We start from the raw sequence: 26,643 nt of genomic DNA on the forward strand, positions 1-26,643 counted from the left end.
GACATCCAGAAAACAATTCATTTCAGAAGTGAAAATGAAGAGGCGTGTAAATCAGGCTGTGAGTAGAATAAAAGAACTTGAATCCAGTGAAATACATCTCTCTAAGGGTGCTTCCAGGCTGGGAGAACTTGCTAGCACACAATCATTGCTGTTCTGTTTTAAGCTGGAAGTAGAACAGCAACTCTGCTTCTAGACTTCTAACACTCTTTAGCTAACTGGTCCCCCCCCCCACCTTTCCCCAGACCCAAATGTTTAGAACACCATTGTGTAGAGGAATGGTAAATTAACTCCTTCACTGCACTCTGGATCATAGCCCCCTGCCCCACAGCTGCCATTTAGGGCAGGCATAGGCAACCTTGGCCCTCCAGATGTTTTGGGACTACAATTCCCATCATCCCTGACCACCGGTCCTGTTAGCTAGGGATCAAGGGAGTTGCAGGCCAAAAACGTCTGGAGGGCCAAGGTTGCCTATGGTTGATTTAGGGGAATGGAAGGGGAAAAAAGATATAAAGGCAGTGGTATTTGGAAAGGGTAGGATTAAAGTGATTCCTTTTTCACAGAAGCAAGGGACAGGCAGGCAGGGATTGACAGGAATAGCAGCACAATATTCCTTTGTAAAAGAATCTCTCCAGAGAATCTCTCCAGATTGATAACTCACTTAGAATCGCAGAATTGTAGAGTTGGAAGGGACCATTTGGATGATCTAGTCCGATCTTTTGCCCTCTTTACAGAGAACCACTCTACCTTCCATTTAAGGGAACAGTGCAATAATCTTTAGGATGTAAGCTCTATACAGCAATAATATTTTCTGGGCTCCAATATCTGCAGTAGTGGCCTGCAGGTGGCAACAGTGAGGCTGCATTGCTCTCCTGGCTTCCCAACGGCATGGAAAAGGAGTTGAGGCATGGAGAGATTGGTGTGCGGCAGCTAAGCCGATCTGACACTCCTGCCACCATGCGCTGCATCCCTCTTCCTCTTGGTAAGTGGCAGTGCCCCATGCTGTTGGGAAGCTGGAGAAGCAACATAGTACCACCCACACAGCCCACTACTGAATACAACATAGCATAAGTTCAATATGTTCATTTTGATCCAAAGTGATTTGTTCTATGCTTGCTTTTATATTTCACAACTGCTTGGAGTGCGGTACAATAGTCTTGCGACTTAAAATTTGTATGCTATGTTCCAAAACTGACAGCAACATGTAGCATTTTTGTGCAATTCTGATTCCTAGTAATGCTCACAGAAGCCTTCCTATTTTGTTTTTACAACTCATGGTTTGCATGTGGCTCTGTGGATTGGCTGATATCAGAATTTTGAATCAGTTGGAAGATAAATTGCACTTGCTTTTCATAACCTTCAATAGATATTCGTTCATTCAACCCGTGGAACCTGATTGGGGGGAAAAAGAGAGAAGCAGCAATGGGGTTAAGGTTATAATAGGTTAAATAATTGTGTAACAGGGATATTGTATTATGCTCCACAAAAGACTGAAACATGCTACGATCCCTTACAAGGGCTTTTCTAGCCACAAAGTTATATGTGATACGACTCCTATTTATCACAAGGATGCTTATTCCAAGATAGCAGATGGTCCATAAGTCAGCTGGACTTAGACTGGTAGCTTTTGAAAAAGAAACAAGAGAGTAGAAAGTTGGGATGCATACCAGCCCACTGACCTGGAGTCCTAGCCAGCTCCATTACAACAGAAGCCAAGGAGTGGGTGAGATATGTTTGGGTTTACTAAGGCATATAGATGAAACTGATTTGTCACTTCATTCCCTTTTACTGTGTACCAATGAAGTGTGGCTAAAATGAACTAACCACATATAAAACTTGTTGTGAGAGATTAGAAAAACAAGTATTTTATTACTTTATACCTGACTAGTCTTGAGCTTCTACATTATTAATAAAAGATTCAATCGCAGCTCAGTTCTGAATACTACCTATTAGGGGAGTTCTAAAGGAAATCCTAAAATGATTGGAATATTCATTCATTCATTCATTCATAAATAAATAAATAAATAAATGGTTGCCTATTATATAGGAGCCCTATTTCCAACTACAGCCAGGAAGTGTTACATATCTGCAGCCCAAGCAATGTCATAACAGAAATGAGGTCCTAAAGAGATGCTTCAATTCCAATCTGCTTTTTATAAGGACAGGTACAGGATCTAGCCCTCCCTCTATTTCTTCGGACTAGTAGGGAAACACTATGGGCATTTTAGAAGTGTTGCTCTCTGCCAAGTTTCAGTTGCCATGTCTCATTCGTTTTGCTAGTTCTCATCTGGTGTTTTCACTAGGAAGAAATTGTCAAGTAGAATACTGTACCTTGGCAAATCTTCGGGTTTAAACATCACTGGATTAAATCGATAAATAGCATTTGTAAGGTTGACATAGTGTCTGCTGTCAGTGTTAGCAATACATATACCTGGAGGAGAAATCAGTATTTTGAAAAATTAAAACTGGTAGTGTTGAAGTTAATATTGCATTAGCATCACAGACTTCAGGAATTAGATTCCTAGCTTCCTTTGAGTGGCACTGGAAGCTATCTGCCTTACTTTTCCTTAGGAGGTTTTGAAAATTCCGTCTTTTATTTATTGGAGCAATGGAAGACAGCTGAACATTTCAGAAAAACTGTGCCCATTGTCATGTTTAAATGTTAACTCTTTACATAAGCAGACATTTTGAAACAGACTGGAGAGCTAATTAGTAGCTTTGAATTGGATCAGAATGAAATTATTAAGGGCAGTCCAACAACTGAGCTGCTCTAAAAGAAGAAAATATATAGCCTGGTTTCAGCTCCATGTAAACCTGAAAAACTTGAGGTACACTGTTTGCCAGTTTCCTGTTGACTCTTTTTAAATGACCACCATGTTAGGTCAGAAAGAGAGGAAAACAAGCGTTTCCAGTCATTAATAGTGAGTGTGTGTACGTACCTGGTGAAGGGGATAAGATAGAAAGAGAATACTCAGAAAATGAAAACAAAGTAGAGGTTGTTGGGTGGGAACAGAAGGGGAAAACAGTAATAATGCATTTGCCAGTACCTGGAGCTACACTGCCAACATCTGGGAAAACATCCTGGATGGTCTGGCGGAAAACCTGCACTCCAAAGGTCTGGTCGTCCCAGGGGCTCACTGGGAGTGGATCAAAGGCACTGTCCATTTCTATCTTTACTCTCTTGTCATCAATTGTTTTGTCTACTATGCCCAGGACCTAAGAACACACCCAAAGGAACAAAGAAGCTAAAATAGCAAGGTGACTTCCATTATGGTATTAGCACAGATTGCAAACTCTTAAGTAACACTTTGCAAACCAACTAAAGATGCACAATCAGGACAGGAACCTTTCGGGACCTCACTGTGGAAGTCTGCTTTCCTGTTACGCAATGGGATAGGTAGAGATACAAAGCATTCAGTTTGGGGTTACTGCCTCAAAAGACCCTCCTTTAGGCCCCTTCAACAAAGATACATCCCCAATGTACCAATCACTTTTGAGGTATTAAATAAATACAGAAAAAGATGACAAGCCAGTTCAGACGTTTCTTGAATGGGAAACCAGGTTTAACTGCAAAAAGGAACACAACCATAGACATACCAATTATTAAACCTTCTAAAGTCTCCTGGCCAAACATGAGGGCCAGGGTAGGTGGGTGGGGGAGAGAAACAATAACCTGTTAATTTAACAAACTTTTCAGAATAAATAAAATACCTCATCAACTGTTTGTGACGAATGGATGCGGAAATTCACAGTTGCATTTGCAGAGGGGGGGATAACGTTTGACTGGAGAGGGGAGAAAAAGAGAGGGCTTAAACATGTGACAACAAACCACAGTCTAAAATATGAGCTTCAGAACCAAGGCAATTTCACCAGTAATTTCTGAAGCCAATGCACAGTCCTCAATATTAATTCAGCCTTGCAAAATAATTATGCGAAGGTAATTCTTGCCTAAAGTGTCACTGTTCATATTCTTTGCTTAAGCCACTGAATGAAGGTCTGCTTTTCCTCCTTGACAACCTAGGGATCCATTAGACATGCATGCATTTGTTGCAGCACTGACCTATGATGCGTGGCAGTGAAAAGCTCACTTATTTTAGAAAAAGGTGGGCAGGCCCAAGTGCCTGCTGAAATGAGTACATGTACAACTGGCATCTCCTCCGTCATACAAGAAAGGCTTGGGTCTACTTTCTAAATTTCAGAATGAAAGAAGAGAAAATATGGGAGCTGCTCATATCTCAGTATTCGAAAGCATGGTCAAGGAGTGTGTGCTAAACTGACTTTTCCCCTTATCCTCTCAAAGGGCTGTTGGAAGGTGCAGCTTTATCTTGAGGGAGAATCACGTTACCAGGTGAGGAATGCATGGCAAATGAAAATGTACAATTTTTTTGAATGGTCAAATGACTATGGCTTCAATTATAAATGTAAGGTAAAAAGTACATAGTGCTATTGCAATATTTTTAGAAGCAACAATCAAACTTGTTGCAGAAAGTGTATAATGGCTAATCCAGTTTCATTATGACTTGTTGCCAAAAGTTATTTAAGACATGAAGCTTAAATTAATCAGTTTAACTATACAGATCTGTTCTTTGCTATACAGTACACTGAACTACTGCATTTACACAGGGCACTTGGAACCACATGGCACAGCTATACTTGAGAACAGATCTGTCTCTTTAAATATGGGTCTGATCAAATCATGCATAAAATAGGGGAGATGTGGTTTTAAGGTGCATAAGGTGGTTACATGCAGGTGCACTTTCCTCCTCAGTTCACCCCTCCACAACCCAAAGTTGTTATTTTCCACCTTCCAGATTCCAATATCACAAGTGAGCCCACCTGAGAGTAAAGCAGTTGGGAAGAAGGGATGCGGGTTCAGCCACCTCCTCATGCACCCCTTTGTGATTTAACTCAAATACCTGCATGCCACACATGATTGAGGCAGACCTCCATTTAAAGAAACAGCTTTGTCACCATCATGTGTCGTTTGGGAGACAGTTTTAAAGCAACAGAAAAATGATAAAAGCAAAGCCTACTGTATCTCAGTCTACCTCTGGGTGTCACTCTTTAACTATCACATCAAGTAAAAGCCACTAATAAACCACTTTCACTGTTCTGGCAAGCTCAAGAGCTCTTCCTCTGTTACATTTTGGGGACCTCATGTGCAAGTTTTTTAAGGTTACACCTATTAATGCTAAGTGTGGATGTTACAAATAACAGTTTCAATTACAGTACAGAAACATTGATAAAGAGAACACTGACTGGCTGGGTGATGTGCACCGAACAGCTAACCAGGTTTCTTGCTATGAAATGTATGGAATGGCTCTCTCACCAACTTGCCATAGGAGCTAAAATACTGTGATCATGAAGTTCTATTTTAGTAAAACTCCCCTCTTGCAGGGACTGACTGAAGCGAAAGCTTTCTGCTCTACTAGTTCTAGAAACTAAGCCATTCTGAGGACAAGCCACCATCAATAACAAATCCCATACTAAGAGGGCATGAATCGAATTGACATTCTTAGTTCATGGGACAATGCCAGCAGTGAATATTCAGCATGGGAGGAGAATTTATCATTCAGGGGGAAAGAAACGGATTTGTATTCCTATAATTCACTGGTACTAGTAATATTGAAAGCTGAAAATGTAGTTCTGAGAAATTTAGACCCTCATTACACTTTATGGAAAATTCAATGAATTCGTACTACAGTACCTTGACTCCTGCATGAAACATAGTGATTGCAGTGGTAGTCCGAACTAAGGCATTGGTGGTAGGCGTCTGTTCAAGAAATCTATGTAAAGATTTAGATGACACAAAGTTCTTAGAGATTAGAAGTAAATTAATGTAGGATTCTGCATTCCATAAGTCAATACCAATATTTTAAATCAATAAATGTACATTTGTTTCTCATTTTTTGTGCATCTTCCATTGAGGTTGCATTTAAGAGTATGGTTGCATTTTAACCACTGTCCATTCATTTCTTTGCAATTGCTTCATGAAGTGGGCACTTTACTGAATATTGTTTCTGCTTGTGATATGCACCTCCCCACACCCTCATGGACTTATTATTTTGCAAACTTTTAAAGTAAAATGCTTTAAAAAATTGTGTAGTGGCAGCATGCTCTCCTGCGGTATCCCAGCATAGGAAAGCTCTTGTTGCTGTAATAAAAATGTGACGAAATATCATGTTTCTTTCTTACCTTCCAACAAGTGGTCCAAACAGCCACAAATTTGACATAATGATATTTAGAGGGAAGCTGAACTGAAAAGCAAAGGGGAGAAAAGCAGTACACATCAGCAAGTCTGGATTAAGAGAATGGTTTCTTCTGATTTAACATTTTTTAAAAAAACCAACCATGTTGAAGTAGTCTTCTAAGTGCACTTTAGAACTTTCCTGTATGCAGGAGAGAGGCCAATGGAAGAGCTGTGTGGGTAGGGGGCAGGAAGAGAACTGTGCACATAGAAGCAACACGTAGGAGAAGGGAAAAGTTTGTGGATCAAACCAATAACTCTACAAGGATAGGGTTGCAAGCACAACCCGCCAGAGATCTAGGCAGTGGTGGAGTTCATGCTCCGGCACCGGGGAGCGGAGAGCAGGCGGGGTTGGGGCTGGTGCACGTCCCAGGGGCGTGGCGCCCAGTGCAAGCAAGGGGGCAGCCGCGATGGCATCCCACCGGATTTGCGCTGCCGGGGGGTGGTGCGCTCCCCCCCGCACCCCTCTTCCTCCATCAGTGGATCTAGGATGCCGCTTGTGGCACTGACCTTGGACAAGTTACACAAAAAGCAACTGCAATGAAGCTTTCCAATGCAATACAACCTTCCTATTAAACAACCTTTCCACCAAGTAGCTGATATTAGCTTGCTCCAAGTAACAAAGCATGTTTCAGCAGTATGGGGACGACTCCCATGCTAACTCTGCACCCCCATGCTTCAATGAGTTTCCAGTTGGATCAAAGTATACTTTGCTGTTTAATTCAAACTGCCATACTATAGCTTGTGCTTGCCTTCCAAACAACAGTTTAAAGTTGCCCTGGTTTGAAGAAAAGTACGGTCAAACCTTGGTTTTCGAATGTCTCAGCTGCTGAAAGTTTTCAGAAGCCAAATACCAAAAACCTGGAAGGGAATGCTTCTGTTTTCGAATGCGCTTCAGAAGTCGGATGGCTTCCAAGGCACGTTTCTCAATTTTCCCCATTGAACTTGCTGACAACCCTTTGATCCCTGGTTTTCGAACGTTTTGGAAGTTGAACAGACTTCTGGAACGGATTACATTCAAAAACCGAGCTTCCTCCACAATAGTTTGATTACTCAAATAATGACAAACTATGGCTTGATCAAAGTAGGAAGAAAGTGAAGAAAACGTGTATGATTGTGGGAGTACATGAGAACTATAACTGTAAATGAGGCTTTGATGTTATGTGGGAACTGAGCCGCTGTGGCAGAATGAAACCTGTTGGCGGGGGGGGGGGGGGATGGAAAGTTGCTATGAACTCTATCAATTGGGAATGACTCTGAAAATTCTAGAACTCTGACTAGCAACAAGTTTTGAAAATCATAAGAAATCTAATGTTATCACTGAAAATTTAAGGTCACTTCACTGAAATCACATGAAAGAGTACATATTGTTGAATACTTACATCTGGTGCCAATTGCTCAAACATCAGGGTTTCAGGCCCATGACCAAACAGATTGGGCATGGGATGCTGCTCCAACCTTTAACAACAAACAGCTATGTGATTGTAACTATCAAATGCAAGACGAAAAATAAACAGGCTTCACTCCTATTACTTTGATTCATGAATTTAGGCAAAAGTCTGCAATGTCTTAGTCATCTTAAAATTGCTACTTTAGTTTCTGCTACAGATAAGTATCATGATGATGTTAGATTTCAAAACAGAAGCTGTGTCAGTGATAATTTGAAAGCTGGAGGAAATTCTCAGGAAGATGTGCTATAAATCAGATTTATTTCATGTTTAAACTGGGAAGAGATCATGTCACAATCTGAATGGAGGAGGGTAAAAGACCACTGCAGTGCGTCTTCAACATTATGTGAGGCACTGTTTTCTTACTGTCCATTTCCCATGCAAAACCAACGCTTATCCATATACCGAGGAACAGGAACAGTCTTAAGCAAACAGAATGTGTGGCAAGACGCTGGAAGGTGTTCTATGGCTGGATCTAAATGTGCAACAGTTCCAGGCTCATCACAAGTGCTGGTGGTAGGTTTTCTAAAAATCAAACTAAGCCCTCCCTCAGTAAAGGCACACATAAACCTCTTCCCCACTATATCATCAGTATGTATTATAAAACCATACATACACATTCTACTGCAACAGGTTTCTAAATATGCTTCTAAAAAGCATTTGCATTGCCTTCTAAAAGTCTGTAGGCACCAGCAGTTTCTGTTTGGGAGGGAGCTCCATAACTCTTGGGCTACAGCAAAAGCAGCCCCATTTAGAATTCTGGTAGATTTCAACAAACAGGTTTGTCTCCTCAGATGATTTGCACGCTTAAATAAGGAGAACATGTGACTTAAATATGCATGTTGTTGTTTAGTCGTTTAGTCATGTCCGACTCTTCGTGACCCCATGGACACTAGGCACTCTTGTCTTCCACTGCCTCCCGCAGCTTGGTCAAACTCATGTTCGTAGCTTCGAGAACATTGTCCAATCATCTCATTCTCTGCCGTCCCCTTCTCCTTGTACCCTCAATCTTTCCTAACATCAGGGTCTTTTCCAGTCTTCTCTTCTCATGAGGTGGCCAAAGTATTGGAGCCTCAGCTTCAGGATATGTCCTTCCAGTGAGCACTCAGTCCAACATAGTGTTCTATAACCATTAGTGTCCCTTATTTCTGAAATATTGAACTGGCAACTCAAGGCACTACAGAGCAAAATAATTTATGTAACATCTCTAGGCTACAATCAGAATGGAGCTTATTTTTAACTAGACACATATAGGATTTCACTATTACCAGGAAAGGAAAATACTCACTTGGCTAATGCTTCAGAAAGAATACCAATACTTGTCCTTTTAGGTGGTGCAGAAGAATGACCAGGCTCTGATGTCACAGTGAAATTTGCTGTAATGGCACCCTTTTCTGTGATACCTATTCTGATAAGTTGGGGGAAATCAATTATTTAGATTCAGGATGTAAGAATTCCCCCCTATCTTCTAGTTAGACAACCATTTTGACATCCCTGCTATGCCATGCAGCACAGTAGGATCCCTTGTCAATGTCCCTTTGGCTCCCTCAGCTCTGGAAAACCCCACACCTACCCAAGATCAATTTTCTCCATCACCTGGCTACCATTCCCCTTTCAGCAGTAGTGCCCAGGAAGAGGAAGTGGTAAGAATCCTAAACTAGGACCTGTTTACTAGCACATAGTACTCTATAGCTGGGGGCTATTCCTATGAGACACTCACATTACATAGGTTAATTAGTTATACTGACCCTAAAAGAAGATGAGGCGCAGTATACTTTTGTAATAATCAACAGCAAGGCTGTCTTTAGCATATACACTGCCGGGATACAAAGATCCACCCAGTGCCCCCAAATTTAGTTTAGCCCCGAAATTAAGGGAAAAAGCAGCTCGCGGAATGCATAGTGCTCTCTAGGCGCATTTTTGCAGACATGGAAAACTAAAATCACGTGCTGAAACACATCTGTAGTAGAGCCCTAAGTACTAAGTAGTTAGTCAAAGAAAATGCCGACAATTAGCGAAAATAAACATTTTTAAAAACAATTTCTCAATACGAATTTGAACTGTAAGTGATGGAATTAAATTCAATTTGCAATGTTTCATTCGGAGTCAGCAGCACCTTTGACACGACTGGCAGGCAGGCGGCGCGAGATCAGTCGTGTCAAAGGTGCCACTGACCCCGCTGCCACATAGCAGCTCAATACAATATGTAACATAATATTTTGATGTAAGAGTTAACTTCGCGTGCACGGCGCCATTGAGAATGACAAGCACTGTCATTGAGTCTGACAAGCGCCGCGGTTGTGAATGACAAGCGCCGTCAAATCTGACAAGTGCCACTGCTGGCGCAGCGCATCTTTGGTAAATGAGCGCACACAGTCGAAAGTCCTTTAGTGAAATAGTAGGCATACATTTCGGTAATACCTAGGTATATATTATATGTATTTTGTTTTCTAGCTTGATCAAAATTATTTTTTATTTCATAGCAGGTAGATAGTTAAAGCTTAGGCAGCTTCAGCGGTGGGCACCTGGTGCCCCCCAGAATTCGGCGCCTGGGTGCCCCGCACCCCTTGCACCCCCAGGTAAAGATGGCCCTGCTCAACAGCACAGATAGGCAAAACTTAGGTGAAGATTTACTTAGATTGTTGATTCCACACACTCCAAGTAGATCAGGAACAATGTTTGACTCCCAATTGTTTAACAAGAGCAGCAATTGCATTTATCGTGGAAAGTTCTCATCATTTCTTACTTACGAAGCTACTGGTTTCTCTATTCCAGTGACAATACCATCAAAGATGAAGCTTCCTTCATCAAGCACGAAAGAAAGTTGAATTCCTCTAGATTCCAATTCAGCCACAATCTTCATGGCTCCTTTTTGACCCCCCACCTGAAAAGCCCACAACAAAGTCATCTCACCAAATGTCATCTCATTCTGTCTCAGGCAGCAATAAGCACCCAGTGCTTCAGTGGAAAAAGACAATTGCTATACAGGTTACACACACACACCCCTACTGGAGTGAGCAATTGATGTGTGGTGCTCCAAACCATTTAACCTTGCACCTAATGAACTAATTTCATTCCAATATATTATTTGCTGAATCTTGCTATCGGCCTGCACTCAGAGGTAAATTGTGGCACTTAATTCCTCAAGTGTAGCAGCCATTAGGCTAACACAAGGTTAGGGAACCTCCAGCTTCCAGGCCAATCATGGCCCACCAGGGTCGTTTCACCAAACCATGTCTACCCAGCCATTAGCTGACATTACTGGCAATGTCAGCTGATGGGCGGAAGGCCAGGGTTTAATCCTATATTGCCTGGGTGATCCTTTATCCAGCAGGGGAAATATTCTCTGTTAAAGAGGGAACTGAGTTCGGCACAGGATTGGGCACTTAAAAGAGGAGACACTTGCAAATCTTTTTCAAGTCTTCCCAGTCTCAAACAAAGGCAGAGAACTGGAGTAATTCCTTCCTTTGCTTGCAAAACCCACCTCTTTTTCTGCCTTCTCTGACAAGTGACAGGAAAGGGAGAGGAAAGAGGTGTGTCTTGCAGGTAAAAGCATCTTAAAGCACTTGGCAAAAGCACCCTCCAGGCTGCTTCCAAGGGCACTGTGCAAGTCTTCCTGTGTTTCTCTTTTAAACCCTTGACTCTAGGTTTAAAGGGGAAGCAAGGGAGACTTACAATGCCCAAACAGGAGGGATTTTGACAGGCAAGTGGCCTTGCTCACCTGCCAATATGTGATGTCATGATATTGGACAGGTCAGCAACCCCACCCACCAGTCACATTTGACATATGAAGCCAATCCTGATGAGGAATTGGCACCCAGAGTCAAAAAGGTTCCCCAGCCCGGGCTAGAACATACTCAATTTTATGCAATGCAAGTAGTACAAGTAACATAATCCAACAAACTCTAATAACAAATCCATACATTTCAATATAGCTTCTATTATTACATCAAATTGTAAACGCAGTGAAGACAAGCTCCTAACCCTCAAAACTTTTACTTTTTTTTGTTAATTGGGGGCAGTGTGGGGCCGGATACAGAATTGTAATGTTAAACAACACAAAAAATACATATTCTTCCCCCTATGCAAAGCAAAATCCATATTCCTATGCTGACGACACTTGACTAGTCAATAGGCACCTACCACTGCAGTGCATGGAAAACCTTTTATCAGGACAGCACAACACCATTAAGGAGTCTCCATGTAAAAAGAGCAGCAGGCTGACCCACTCAAGTTCAGTATCTACTGTTTCAGCCTTTGGAATCTAAAATAAATAAATACGGGGGAAATTAAAGACACATAGAATACCTCTTCATCATGCCCAAGGCCAATATAGAAAGACCTGTGAGGTCTGTAATTTCGTCTCAGTAAGAATTCTAGAGCATGCAGAATCCCCTGAGGAATAAAAAAATAAAATGTTAAGCACTGTCTATTTAGCACCTTGGTTACAGAACCTGTTCCATATTAACAGCAATTGTTGTGGGGCAGCATGAAGGACTGGTTTTGTCCCAGAGTAGAGGGTGGGATTTGAGAATCCAATGGCATTGTACTAACCTCTGATTGAACCAAGACACCATTTAATTGTATGAAACTTAACTTTGTCAGTTGACTGGGAGGGGATTATAGATCAAGGTGGGAAAGTCCAAATCACAGAGCTAAAAAATAATAATAACGCTGTCAAAAAATTCCATGTAGAAGCTTTGGAGCATCTATTTAGCCTGTTCTTTGGAAGAAAATGGAGGAAACTGTCTTGTGGAAATGCCTGTGACTTGGAAAGTGGTTTACTGGATGAAAGTAGTGCACACTGAACTTTCTGTATGAGCTCTGGTAGTCAGTTCTTGCTTTGCTTGCTGACTTTCAGGCTGCAGCACTTTATCCAGCTGGCAGCTCCCTCTGGAACCAGTCTCCAGGTTCCTATCATCTTCTTGATTTCCAATTGTCAGGGGCAGCAACCCACTGGCTGGCTGTACCTCCTTCCTTCTCTCCCTACTTTCAGGACAACCTTTGGCCCAATGGTGTCCACAGAAATAGTGCACCAAGCAGTCAATTTAAAGCAAAGCAAAATATACTGATATGGCTAAAAGGTTCTTTTTAAAGTGAATTGATTTATGTTTGTTTGCAAAATAATAATAATAATAATAATAATAATAATAATAATAATGGGAATGCTTCTCCTCACACCGTGAACAGAAAGCAGTGAACCATCATTAATGTGGCATGCCAAACTTTGTGGGACAAACACTTTGCAGCCCACCCACCCTGCAAAACGAGGTACATTTACAAAATACATATACCATAACAGAGTTTTTGTTATCGAGTGTTCCTCTTCCATATATAAACCCATCACGTTCCTCAGCAGAGAAAGGGTCACTGACGTCCCACCCGTCTGGAGAAGCTGGAACAACATCTATATGTGCAAGCAGCATGTAGGGCTGCAGCTGAGCGTTAGAGCCCTGGATGGTGAATAGGTGGCTATATTCCCCAATAACTTCATGTTTAATGAATGCTGCAGAAAACACTGCAGGAAAGGCTTCAGGGAAGAAAAACAGAAGGGAAAGAAAATTAGCAAGGGTTCCTCCAAAGTCTGAGGTTAAGGATTGGACAAATCAATGGGGACATATTAACCTTTGGTATTCGGTGCAACAGTTGGTATATTATAGTGGCTGGTATATTTCAGGAAATGGGTAACTGAAGGATGAGGAAAGGCATAGCACACATCTCTTGCTGGTCCCACCACCCTATGGGGTGGAGGAACAGAGTTTAAAGCAAACAAAAGGATAAAGTAAACAACAACAACTATGAAAGCTAATCTTAATATAATTTCAATCTTTTCTGAGCACCTAGTAATTTTGCTTGTTTGACTGGTATTGGCCATGAAACGTATAAGGCCAAAACCACACTACATTAATCTACTCTCGCATAACAACTGTAGCTCCTGCATTTATTACCGTACTAAGAGTATATGTCAAGTGCTCAAAGGTCTTCACATGGGGACAGAGGTCTTTCCCAGGCCTACACAGAGATACTAGGGTTTGTACTGGCACGTTCTGTAAGCAAAGCACACTCAACCATTGAGATGCAATCCTTTTGTGTAATTTATCACAAAGATATAAATACTTTTTTTAAAAAAGAAGGATTTATTTACAATTGTAGAAACCTGTATTTAAAAGTTCCACAGCTGTTTCGGTTCATTAACTTGCATTCTACTCAATAATAAATCACATTTTTGTCAGCTTAGTACTTTAGTTTTGTGGATAAAGACTCTTCTTTTACGACGCAAAGATTAGATACTCTATTAAGTTAATGCCCATTTGCTAGTTAAAAGAAGGAATTTAAGTTCAAATACCTTTACGAATATATGGCTCAAATTCTGCCAGGGCTGTTGTATTTTGATCATTTGCTGAGAAGGAAACTGTTTGCATTCTGATGGCACCTTACATAAAATATAAAAGAAGAGATTTCGTGACTTTCTCAGACAGGCAATTATTAAAACAACAGTGCAATGTGATAAACTCTCCTTCCCTGCAAAATAATGTAAAGGCTGTCAAGATGCCTATTCAAAGGATTAGAAGTGCCATTACCAGTGGGCTGACAGAGCCTGCAAATGTCATTCCCAAGAAGACAGTTACAATATTTCTGAGAATATTGTGAATGGCAGCTGTGTCTGGAGTTCTGTTGCATTGCTGAATGATGTGCAGGATCACACATTTAGATGTGCAAATGGTGCCCCTGATCAAGTGGCTGAGTGAGATCCCCAGACTCCACTAAGCAAGAAGATGTCTGTACATCTTGAATCACGTTTCATTTTCATATAGACAGTAATACAAATGAATGAAGTGGAATCTGCACCCACCCACAATCCACATTATTTCATTGGCAGGGTCTTGGATCACATGTACCTATATTTGATATCTACATGAAACCACTGAGTGGGGTTATCCAGAGTTTTGGAGTACGTTGTCACCTGTATGCCAATGACACAGTTTTACTTCTCAATTACCACTGCAGGTGAGGCAGTGGACGTGCTGGACTGATGTCTTGCCTCGGCAATGGACTGAACGAGAGCCAACAAACTGAAGCTCAATCCAGATAAACTAAGGCACTGTTAGTGGGTGGTTACTTAGACCAGATGGATGGGAGGTTGCTTGTTCTTGATGGGGTTACACTTCCTCTGAAGGAGTGGGTATGCAGCTTGGGGGCACTTCTGAATCCTTTGCTGTTGCTTGAGACTCAGGTGGCCTCAGTGGCACAGAGTATCTTCCATCAGTTTTGGCTGATGGCCCAGCTGCACCCCTATCTGGACAGGGATACCCTAACTTATGTTGTCTATGCTCTGGTATCCTCTAGGTTCGATTACTGCAATGTGTTATAAATGGGGCTGCCTCTGAAGACGGTTCAGAAACTTCAGCTGGTGCAGAATTTAGCAGCCAGGTTGCTCACTGAGGCAAGATGGTTTGAGCATATAATGCCAACTAATAGGCAGATTGGCAGCCTATTAGTTTCCGGGTCCAATTCAAAGTGCTGGTTTTGACCTATAAAGCCTTAAACAGCTAAGAACTGCAATATCTCAAGGACCACCTCTCCCCATGTGAACTGACTCATATGCAAGGTTTCCCCAGTATGGAAATAAATTTGAAAGCCTTACTTACTGGGAAAGGCAAGCTGATTGTGCTGGCTCCAGAAGGCTGGAGATGTCTGTGGGTGGTTCCAAGGGTTTGAGTAAACAGGTTTTTGTGTATACGCAGAGCTCTTGGAACCGAACCCCTGCATTAGATGCAATCGTACTGTAATTGGTTTTAATGTGTATACCTTGTTGTAAGTTGCTTTGGCTCACTTCTGTGAATAAAGTGACTGAGAAATAATAATAACAACAATAAAGATACATTATATATTAACTGATTGATGCGAACAAAATTAATATGTTTTTGGCAGACATTCAAAGAGCAAATAAACGGAGAACAGCGCTGTATGACAGGCAGCCAGAAAAGTAGAAGCACCAAATTTCAGTGAGCAACAAAGAAAAAGGCTAAAGGCTAAAGTCACAAAATGCAGACAGGCTATAATTTTGCTCTCCAGAATTACCATCGGTCACTCTATGAAGAAGCCTGAGACAGAAACATTTACTTTGAAGAAATGAATACCTTTTCCACCTGATTTCATCATTGCATTTGTGACTTCAGAAACTAACTTGTTTTCCCACAATTACATGGTATAAATTCTACGTCCATGGCTCAACAAATCAACATTCTTCAAAGGTACTTAAATACAGGAAGATCAGGAACTATAAAATGCCATCTTATTATTTATTATGTGTTTAAAATTCCACTGACTACTACACAATAAATAAAATAGACAGAGAGCTGCCAGAAAGGTTTATAATCTAGTAGACATACTGACGCTGCACAAATTGAAGTCAGTTTGATGGAGAGAGAGAAAAGGCGGGACCTTTAATGCTTAAACAGCTGGGGGACAGAGTACCCAAAGAAATGATTTTTCTTATATGAAAATGCCCACATGAACTTGCCCAAATCTGCATTGGAGTCCAAGCTCCAGGTGCCTTCACATTCAGAAGCTAGTTAGATGGTGACTTGGAAAATGGCTTTTCAGTGGCTGTGTCATGTGTGTGAGACATCCTTGTCAGACAGATCCATGAAGCACCAACATCATCATCATCATTTAGATAGCACATTTATAACTAAAAAAGCTCCAACGTTTTTAATATGCGATCTGTAGTTCTGACTTTTTGTCTGATTTTGATCTGATCTGTATTTCATTCTGCTTCTACCAACTGCGGTTGATTATTTAAATTGTACATATTTATTCTTTTAGCTAGTTGGATTTTTAGTACGTGACTCTGGATTTGCGAAATTCTTAAATAGCATATGAATATTCAAAATAAATAAAACCTCCAGAGTTCTGGTACATTCATAGCATAATGACCAGATTGAACTTATTGACATTGGCAGTAGATAATAAATGTACCTTGACTAAAAAGATAAGCTTATCATTAAGAACAAGATAACTAGAAATATCAAGGATTGGCTAAACAGAAAAGACACACGTCCTCACTATCAGGCTCCTCCCACATGGCTATTTCCCATACAGAAACTGTATGTATACTGCAAACAAGCCTCCTAAGTTGTTTTCTTGTAACTGTAAGATTCAAGCATGGGTAGACTGAAGGATAACATATTGTTTACACAATCCAATGTCATTGCAACAAACTATATGTAGATAAAATCAAGCCTTTAAAAGAAACATATTGGGAAACAAAATAAATGCAAAACCACCCTGTCTTCAAGCCGCTCACTTCTCAGACATGAACCACAAATCTGTTGATTTCATGTTATAGACACTAGAAATACTCAATAAGCCCAATGATCATGTACTGCTGTGCAAGAAAGCACAAAGGATAGTCCAACTAAGGATTCGTCCACAGTCCTGTGCCTAGAAAGCATAAGTCGGAGAAGTTTTCTGCTTGCCCAGTGTTTTCTACACACAAGTCCAAGCAGTTTTCCCTGCTATTTTCCCTGGGGAAACCTGCTGTTTAGCACTGGATTGGAACAAATGTCAATTTGCAGAAAAACTGATTGATGTTTGTTCCAATCCAGCAGTAAACAGTGGATTTTCCTGGGGGGAAGGCCTTAAGTAGCATCCCACAACTGGGTATAATGGAATACATTATTGCAGAAAGTGATGGATGCACAATTTTTACAATGCACTGCACTGCACTGGGTTGTAGCTCATGATAATCCTACCCAGAGCAGTCTCACTGAAATTAAAAAACCTAAGTTGCCATGTCTATTAATTTCAATGGGTCTACTTTATACAACCCTATGATCTAATGGTGTATTTGGGGGGAATCTGTAAAAAATATGAGCATCCAGGTTTTTGCACTGTGGTGGTGCTAAAAACCATTGAGTCTGTGAATCCTATTGTTCACTCTGCAGAGGAGAATGCAAGCTGTGATTCCATAGTTTTGTGTGTAATACAGTGGTACCTCGGGTTACTTTGCTTCGTTCCGGAGGTCCGTTCTTAACCTGAAACTGTTCTTAACCTGAAGCACCACTTTAGCTAATGGGGCCTCCTGCTGCTGCCATGCTGCCGGAGCCCGATTTCTGTTCTCATCCTGAAGCAAAGTTCTTAACCCGAGGTAATATTTCTGGGTTAGCGGAGTCTGTAACCTGAAGCGTATGTAACCCGAGGTACCACTGTATAAAGAACAGTAAATATTCAGCTACTATAATGTTAATATGGGGGCTGTACAGCAAATTGACGGCTGGCTGAAAAAATCATCAGTAGTTTTCAATATACATCACATTACCATGACCAAATCTTTTGATTCCCACACTAACTCGGAAACTATGGCAAGTCCATGCTCTGCCTTTTCACAAGTGCTTTGCTTTCTCAAGCCACACACACTTCTGTTGGTTGAAACTGGGGCAAATAAAGGATATCGAAAGAAAGACATTGTAGATTAGCCTTAAATGGTATGCAAACCTTCGTATGTATATTCAGAAGTTTGTCCCACTGAGTTTAATGGGACTTACTCTCAGATAAGTGTATAGAATTGCAGGTGTAGCTGAAGGTGGAGGGGGGAAGACTCACAGAACTGTAAAGCTGGACGAGACGCTGAGGGTGATCTAGTCCAACCCCCTACAATGCAGTCATTATGAACTCCTATGAGTACAGCACCAGAGGGTAACCCGCCCCCCTCGAAATAACCATGCACACCCACACCCCCTTCCTGGACCCCCTTAGTTACTTGAAGAAAAGGCTGTTTCCCCATAAATATGATAGCCGAATCATAAACCGGAAGCTAAAACGAGGCTGCAATCCTAAGCGTGCTTTACTTGGAAGGGTTACTCCCATCAAAACGAGCAAAGAGAAGATAAGTTGAGAATGGGGTGTCCACGTGAAACATGCCGTCATTCCTCTTTCAGAAATCTCACAAAAACTTGCCCCACTCTGAAACGCCGTTTTGGCTCCAGCGGTGCAACTGAGGTTCAGATCTGACAGGGAAAAATGGGTCTGACCCACTGAACTCCAACTCCCAGCAGCCCCGGCCAGCGCGAAAAGCTGGTCAGCAATGATGGGAACTGCAGCGACCCCTGGAGCCCCAGGCTCCCATGTTTGACTTGCATTATGTACTTTACTTCAAAATGAGGCAGTGTGCAGCCCAGCTACGTTTGGCGACCCTTCTTCTCCTTCTGCCGAACTGTGCCCCGAAGTCCTACCCAAACGGCAACGCTGCTTTGCCCCTCCTGCACCCTCTTCCTTAGGAGACCGTGCAACTTTTACTCTGAGGGAAGCAGCTCCCGCCGCCGCTTCTTCGGCCCCTCGACCCATTTTATTGACTTGTGTTGAGTTTACCTTGCAGCGCCTCTTTGAGCTCCCGCCGCTCTTGGGGACTAAACGAGGGCTCCAGGCGCTGCTGCCGGCTCCTCCGCGCCCAGAGCTCCGGAGACGGCGCGGGGCTTCGCGGGGCGTAGGTCCGGACCAGGACGACGGCCAGCAGGGCCAGCACAGTCCCGCACAGGGCCAGCAAAGCCACCCAGAGAGCCCCTCGCGCTCGGCCGCTCAGCGCCGCCATCTTGGCGCCTTCTGGCCTCCGCTCGGGGTCCCTCGGAGATCGGCGCGTCCCCCTGCGAATCATTAATGGAGCTGGTTACTCATCACAAGACTCCCCGCCGGTGTGGGCTCGAAGCGTTTATCGAGTTCCTCGAGATTTCAGTGGGACTCGGCTCCCTCCTAAAATAAAAAAAATGGCTAGGCAACACAAGCGTGTGCCTGCGTAATATCGGCCGCGTTTGGGACTGCAGCAGCTCTTCTTGGTGTTAAAAACAAATGGGGAAGGAGAGCAGTATGTTGCAATCCTAAGGCTGCTGCCATTCACGGTTACCTGGGAATAAGTCCTATTGAACACAGTGGGGCAGGGCAAGGCAGGGCCTCTCATGAGGCAAGGTAAGGTGACTGGCGGGGGGGGGGGGCGGCGGACAGGATTGCCAGGGGCAGCAGATCCGGCCTCCCAAGGAATACATCACATGGAGATCTTCACTTGCTGCCTGCTCCTGATGTAGAGCTCAGTATTCCTCTTCCAGGCAAGGGACACATGACTATGTTTGGTTTGCACCAGGTGCCAAAATGTCTTGGGCTGGCCCTGCTGTGGTGCTTGCTTCTGAGTAAAGGTGGCATGCATAGGATTGCACTGCCCAATAAAGAGTGAAAATAGCAGTGTGGGTCCAGGGGGGGGATTTCAAAGAAACAAAGTTGTTAATATCTTTATGAGGACCATCAAAAATACTACAGAGTTGCAAACGAGATTTCTAGAACCCCAGAACTTCTGGAACTAGGGGGTGGTTGCGGGACGGAGGTGTTCCTGGGCATGAAAAACCAGGTCTGCACATTGTTTGGAATAGATGAGGTATTCAACATTTAAGCCAGTCTTTATCAACAAGGTTTGAGATTATTTTCAGGCAATGCTGTAGGTAAAGAACTGGTATTAACCTAGTACTTGGAGGGATTGTATCCCTAATATTCAGAGTTCTACCTATGCCCAAATAATTGGGCAAAAGAGAAGTACAGTAAATTCAGCTAGGGCTTACTTTCAAGAACCAACGCATACATCCAGACTACTGGGGTGCTAGCTGGGATAGTACATTTCAAGTGCAAATATTTCTTGTACCATGACAACAGATTGGGCTGTTAATGACTGCATAGATTGGGTAAACATTGTTTCCCCCTAAATGGATATGATCTAATATGTGGTGGGGACAGGTATGCTTCATACTTGATGACTTGTATAGAATGGTTCTTTTTTTGAGAATCTACTGCCATGCTGTAACTGTTATAGGGTGAGCAGACATCTTGCCTTCATTGTGGGGACATTTAAACTTTTCCTAATGCAGACTGATGTTGATGGGAAAATACAGTTCTCTTGCTACACGGCAGTTAGTATTCAGATACCTTGGATGGTGTGAGTTAACACCCTCCTTGTCAAAATGTGTAGTACTTTCACACTTATTTTAAAATCATATTTTTCTTATTCTATAAAGGATACCTAAAGGACTGTCTCGATCCATATGAACCTACCTAGATTTTAAGATTATCATCTCAGGCTCTGCTCTGTGGTTTATATTTAAATCAGACCTGTTGGGTAAGTACTAAAAACACAGACTTTTATCCAGCATCACTAAGACTGTGGAGAAATATTCTAAGTCTCCTCATGGGGTGTTTTTATATTGGAACTCTGTGTATGCTGACTTGTTTATACCATTTTAAGATGAGCTGCTTTTAATGCATTTGCCTGTGTGTGTGTGTGTGTGTGTTTGATCTGCCCCATAAAGATGCTCTTGGTTAAGTTTCCAGCCAGCCTGAAACAGTGCTGTTTAGGCTGCTTGTGAGGGAGATTGAGGAGGTGGGGAGGGAGAAAATTTTCTGAATCCTACCTCCCCTTTTTGTAGTGCTATGGTACTTGAGGGCTCTGGTTTGGGACTGACTGATCATCCCAGACCTGAGCATGTAATTGCTGGATGTAGGAAATCGTGGCTTTGGAGATTGAGAAAGAGAAATGGACTATTCTCAGTGGAGGAATGAAGAAAGTGGAGGCCGCTAAGGGTCAGTATTGGGATATGGGTATTTTAACTTATTCATAAATAGGTTAGAGTTCAGGGCGAGCAGTAAGGTAGCCAAGTTAGTGAATGTTATCAAATTGTTAAGGGTGGTTAAAAGAGATTGTGAAGAGCTCCAAAAGTATCTATACAAACTAAATTGTAGGGAATAAAATGGCCAATGCAGTTCAGTATGGACAAGTGTAACACATTGGGACAAAAATAAATAAATCTTAATTTCACATATGGGGTCTGAATTGGCAGTGACTGACCAGGAACAAGACCTTGGAATCATAGTGGATAGCTTATGAAGATGTCAACCCAGTGTGCAACAGCTGTTAAAAAGGCGAATTGCATGCTAGGAATCATTAGGAATGGAATTGCAAAATAAAACTGTTGATATCATAATGACATTATACAAACCTAATTGTGCAATCACACTTGGAACACTGTGTGGTTGCCTCACCTCAAAAAGGATATTGTAGAGTAGGAAAGGTTCCGAAAAGGGCAACCCAAATAATTAAGGGGATGGAGCAACTCCCCTGTGAGAAAAGTTTGTAACATTTGGGGCTTCTTAGTTGAGAGAAAAAGTAAGAGGAGACATCACAGAGGTGTATTAAATGATGCATAGAGAAAGTGGAGGGGGAGACGTTTTTCTCCCTCTCTCATAACACTAGAATTTGTGGACACCCAGTGAAGCTGAACATTCAGAAGAAAGGACTTACCGTACATAGCACATAGTATAAACTATTTCATTTGCTCCCACAAAAACTAGAGATGGCCATCAACTGGAAGGGATTTGAAAGAAGATTATACAAATTCATTGATGATAAGGTTGTTAGGGGCTACTAGCCGCAATGGCTATGTTCTACTTCCACTATCAGAGGCAGCTTGCCTCTGGATGCCATTTGCCTTCTTGCAGGTTTCCAACAGGCTTTTGGTTGGACAGTGTAAGTAGTAGTAGTAATAATAATAATAATTTATTATTTCTACCCCACCCATCTGGCTCGGTTTCCCCAGCCACTCTGGGCGGCTTCCAACAAAATATTAAAAATACATTGAAACATCAAACATTAAAAACTTCCCGAAACAGGGCTTCCTTCAGATGTCTTCTAAAAGTCAGGGAGTTGTTTATTTCCTTCACATCTGAAGGGAGGGCATTCCACAGGGTGGGCGCCACAACTGAAAAGGCCCTCTGCCTGGTTCCCTGTAACTTGGCCTCTCGCAGTGAGGGAACCGCCAGAAGGCCATTGGTGCTGGACCTCATTGTCCGGGCAGAACAATGGGGGTGGAGATGTTCCTTCAGGTATACAGGACCGAGGCCGTTTAGGGCTTTAAAGGTCAGCGCCAACACTTTGAATTGTGCTCAGAAACGTACTGGGTGCCAATGTAGGTCTTTCAGGACCGGTGTTATGTGGTCTCAAACAGGATGCTGGACTAGATGGGCTGTTGACCTATCCCAGCAGACTTTTATGTTTTTATGTTGACAGTATTGCATCATTTTTATCCCCTGCAGTACACTTTTGTTTCGTTGGTGGCACAACAGGTGCAGGAGAGGAGCTTTCACTAAAGTTTGTTTTAAACTGGTTTAATGTGGCATGCATGCTGGGCCTTTGACTGGACCTGGCTTCAAAAAACAAAAAAACAAAAAACAAACCCCACCGCCTCTATTTATATGTGCCTCTGGGGATGAGTTATTATGCAGAACGAAACTAAGGAAACTTGGATGTTGTAATCCAAGATATTTTTGCCCACAGTAGATGATACATGAAGTTCTGTTTTCTTTGCAAGCTGGGCACCATTTATCTGGAAGCTATAATGCAGCTGCATTATCTTATTCAGATTACATCTCAATGTTTTTTTTTCTTATTGTTTAAGACAATTATAAGAATTAAACAAACACTTGGATGCAGCTTTAAAACAATATATTTTTAAAGTTCCAAAATCATCTACATTAAGCATGCATTTGAAATCTCTGTGATTTTCCACTAGTTAGAACAATGTAGATTTGGGGGGGGGGGAGGAGATAATTTTATTTCTGTTTCAAGTTATTTCCATTTCCATTTCTTATTTTTTATTTTCTTTGGAAACTCCTAGAGTGGTTTGATTGCACCCCACCCCTCACCTGGTTCACATGTCACACTTAAACCAAACCACATCTCAGTGTGCATGCCCAAGTGTGTGTGTGGCCTTTGGAAGAGAAGACTGCAGTTGCTTTACTCCTCTCTTGTTGTTTTGCTGCTGTGCTGTGCTGAGTTAAGCCATAGTTTGACTTAGTGTATTGTCTTAACCTGGGCTTGTGATTTAGCTACGGCAGACAAAACACAAGCAGTAAACCATAGGACAAGCTTTGAATGCAACTGATGGTTATTCTGGAGAGGGCTAAACCGTGAGTCTGGGTTCAGAAGACATGATGAACCAAACTATGACTTATTTCAGCACAGTGCCGCATCAGAATGGCCAACCTTTTATTTGGTTTGTTTTTTCATGTTCTCTGGCTTGTGCTGTATATCTTAGGCTTAGCATTTACTTTAGAACATTTAACCTTAAGTCATAGGCATTACATATTCAACACCTTGGGGCTGCTAGAAGGAATTACAACAGAAAACGAAAACATCATTTGCATTATTCACATTTTTATATAAAAATTAATTCGCATTTACAAAATAAAATTTAAAAAGACAACTTCTTCTAGGTTAACTAGTCAGGCAGGTCTGCCTGAGAGGTAGATTCTCCCCATCTGTGACACACGTTAAAGAAAATCCACGAGAATGTTTGCATAGATTAAAATAGCTTGAGGGATCAAATAATAAACCAAACGTTGCCCTTGAACTTTGTCCTGTAAATCAAATTAGAGTCCTCCAACCAAAATTGCATCTGAGGTGAAGTCTAAGCATTTAGTAGACTGCAATCTGAGTATTTTCAATATAGTATTTAAGAGGTACAATTTATCCTTTTATCCCATACAGAATATGTATGGGATTGGCAAACAGGTCCCAGGAAAATTGGCCCCTTCAGAAGTTTTGTTTATTTCTCAATATGAACTTAAGCTGAATGTTTTCTAAATGTTTAGTTATTGAGAACAGGAAACTAAAGCACCAAAATACTGTGCAAGTAGCTATTATCTTGCAATTTCTAGACACAAGGTAGAAGCAGGAGTCAAAAGACAGTTACAGTTTTTGGATTCAAAGCACTCTGAAAGGGTCTGTCTATGCATGTAGTTCCTATGGAAAGTAATTTACACACACACCAACACACACACACCTACCCCTGAAAAGAACTGTTCTTTAAAAATGGGGAGTTGTAATAGAGAATACAACATTACTTCTAGGCAGTAGTTTGATAAGGCTCAGTACCACAGCAAATACAGCACATGTTTCAAGAAATGATGGATGGTCACTAAACATACTGGTGGTGCATTTAGACCATAGAAACAAAGAGTGCTGTATTAGGCTGTAGTGACGAAAGCAGAGGAATAATTGGGCAACATCTTCAGAGACATGCTTAATTTTAGTGTGAACTCTATAAAATCAGTTCACACTTTGGAAGCAAACGTCCCCTTAATAAACCCCAAATAACTACACCTCATGAGAGTTATGTCTGTTGATCAATCATATGTTCTCTGTGTTTCCTCGTATTTCTCTTAATAAAAACAAGGGTGATGACTGAGAGTTCCTGGGTATGTGTGTATGCTAGATACATCCTGAAGGGTTCATAAGAATTGCTTGAAGTGTGGGATGAGGCCTAGAGAGAAGTCATTATAGTCCTGCTATTCTTCTGCTTCTTCTAGATAGATGAAGAATATTCCCTGAGTTTCTCCTTCTGTCGCCCATGCCAACTGCTTCAAGAATCGCTTGCTCTGCATTTCAATAACCAGAGATGAATGGAGGCAGAAGAGATCATCAGGTCAGAAGCCTCTGGGATGCAAAAGCACCAATGGTCCCATTCCAAAAATGCACAAAGGCTATTTTCCTTGCTATTCAGACACAGGGACATCTCTTCATAAAGTAATGTCTTGGTCAAGAAGTTTGCCATCATATGAGTGTTTCTCATGAGCTCACAGTGCTGTCTGTGCATCCGAATGAAAAATGCTTCCAAACATTTCCTAGGAGAAAAAAAAAAGATTTGGGTTAGAGTAACTGATGCTGAGAATACTAGTAACAGGCCAGAAATGTACTAAGAAGAATGAGCGCTCAGACATTTCACTTATTACCACATTTTTCTTTTAACTTACCTCTTCTAAGTTTTGAAATTCAGCGCTGCTGTCTTCCAATGATTCATCAGAGATAGAGACTTCTATCTGACTTGACCTCTGTATGGAAGCATGACAAATCACCAGTTATTGTTTGCAAGCTAAAAAACGTGATAATGTTGCTAGTCAGCCATTTATTTGTTTAAAACCAAAGGTCAGCACAAGACTCTAAAAGATTTAATTACCAATACAAATACTAGCAAGGTGACAGCTCAATATATATTTATTTAAGATGATCTCCCCAATGTAATGCAGTAATAGACAGTATATACAGCAACTATTGTGTACTTTTTCAGCTGCTGCTGCAAACATCATGGTCATGAATATAAGAAGAGGCTTTTAGATCAGGCCAATGATCCATCTAGTCCTGCATCCTGTTCTCACAGTGGTCAACCAGATGCCTGTGGGAAGCCCACAAGCAGGACATGAGCACTCCCCGAGTTTCCAGTTGTACTCTCCCCTCTTTGCAATGGCCTATGGCTACAAGTAATAAATATTTATTGTATTGTAACATGGGGTATAATTGTTATTTGTAGGCACTGTAACATGTTTGTAGTGCTTTGTTACACTGTTCTGGCACTAGATCTACATGTCAGCGAGCTCCACAAACATTTTCTAGTATAAGGAACAGTTTATTCTATGCAAATTCATTAAACAGTAATGTGCCCACACACAAACCCTTATGGTCGACATATACCACAATGAATACATTGTGTTAATGTATTCATTCCCAAGTATTAAACGTCTTGTAAGAATGAGACAACGGTTCTGTGAATAGTTTGGTTTCAGTGGAGTTTGGATGATGTGATGGCACTTCAAGTTGTTCTTGGAAGGGTCAATGCATTCAAATAGCATTTGTTAAGGGTGTGAGTGGAGTGGCAATCGTTGGAAGTTTGAAAAATAGAAGTTTGAAAAATAGAAAAATGAATGTTGTAGACACAAATGTCTGTGTGTGGTTCAGGACAGGCTTCTAAAAATATTGCCCAGCCCCCACGTATCTGCCTCCTATCATGCCTCACTCAGTAGCTAGACCCAGCCTCATGGTGGAACAAGGACTTAGTCCTTTGCCCCATATCCAGATGATAACCA

General features: G+C 41.7%; 2 protein-coding genes and 1 long non-coding RNA gene across 5 annotated transcripts in view; 1 reads left to right on the top strand and 2 right to left on the bottom strand.

Annotated features, from left to right (window-relative positions):
• Positions 1-773: 773 nt before the first annotated feature.
• Positions 774-19,452, bottom strand: PM20D1 (peptidase M20 domain containing 1). Of its 2 annotated transcripts, XM_053393348.1 has the most exons (13): positions 19,066-19,452; positions 14,039-14,125; positions 12,987-13,222; positions 12,001-12,087; positions 10,443-10,576; positions 8,981-9,100; positions 7,627-7,702; positions 6,193-6,254; positions 5,705-5,783; positions 3,709-3,780; positions 3,045-3,213; positions 2,329-2,428; positions 774-1,389 (listed from the first exon to the last, which is right to left on the bottom strand). In XM_053393348.1, the coding sequence occupies exons 1-13, from the start codon at positions 19,346-19,348 to the stop codon at positions 1,263-1,265; spliced, it is 1,632 nt and encodes a 543-aa protein (XP_053249323.1). In that variant the 5' UTR covers positions 19,349-19,452; the 3' UTR covers positions 774-1,262. The 2 variants fall into 2 exon arrangements, with proteins under 2 accessions (XP_053249323.1, XP_053249324.1); XM_053393349.1 differs by lacking the exon at positions 2,329-2,428 and having other exon boundaries at positions 1,268-1,389.
• Positions 19,453-19,560: 108 nt separating this feature from the next.
• LOC128416131 (uncharacterized) lies at positions 19,561-25,722 on the top strand. 2 transcript variants are annotated; one of them, XR_008331147.1, is made up of 3 exons: positions 19,561-19,656; positions 20,748-20,848; positions 25,093-25,722. It is a non-coding gene; the product is annotated as an uncharacterized LOC128416131 (long non-coding RNA). The 2 variants fall into 2 exon arrangements; XR_008331146.1 differs by lacking the exon at positions 19,561-19,656 and having other exon boundaries at positions 20,354-20,848.
• The window catches only part of SLC26A9 (solute carrier family 26 member 9), a 59,941-nt gene continuing 56,508 nt past the window's right edge, over positions 23,211-26,643 (bottom strand). Inside the window, exons 20-21 of the mRNA XM_053393347.1 lie at positions 25,537-25,614; positions 23,211-25,407 (exon numbers count right to left, since the gene is read on the bottom strand). Coding sequence (XP_053249322.1) covers positions 25,360-25,407; positions 25,537-25,614 — 126 coding nt within the window. The 3' untranslated portion in view covers positions 23,211-25,359. The remainder of the gene's footprint in view (positions 25,408-25,536; positions 25,615-26,643) is intronic.

Source organism: Podarcis raffonei, chromosome 6, assembly GCF_027172205.1.
Source record: "Podarcis raffonei isolate rPodRaf1 chromosome 6, rPodRaf1.pri, whole genome shotgun sequence".
Classification (NCBI taxonomy): Eukaryota; Metazoa; Chordata; class Lepidosauria; order Squamata; family Lacertidae; genus Podarcis; species Podarcis raffonei.

Bases quoted from the DNA above. Each gene is read 5' to 3' on its own strand.
- PM20D1 (XM_053393348.1), bottom strand. From the start codon at position 19,348: ATGATTCGCAGGGGGACGCGCCGATCTCCGAGGGACCCCGAGCGGAGG. The intron at 9,101-10,442 runs GTAAGTAAGAAA...CCAACTTATCAG, and splicing joins ATAGAGAAACCAGTAGCTTC to AATAGGTATCACAGAAAAGG. The intron at 6,255-7,626 runs GTAAGTATTCAA...TTTGCTTTTCAG, and splicing joins TTGAGCAATTGGCACCAGAT to TTCAGCTTCCCTCTAAATAT.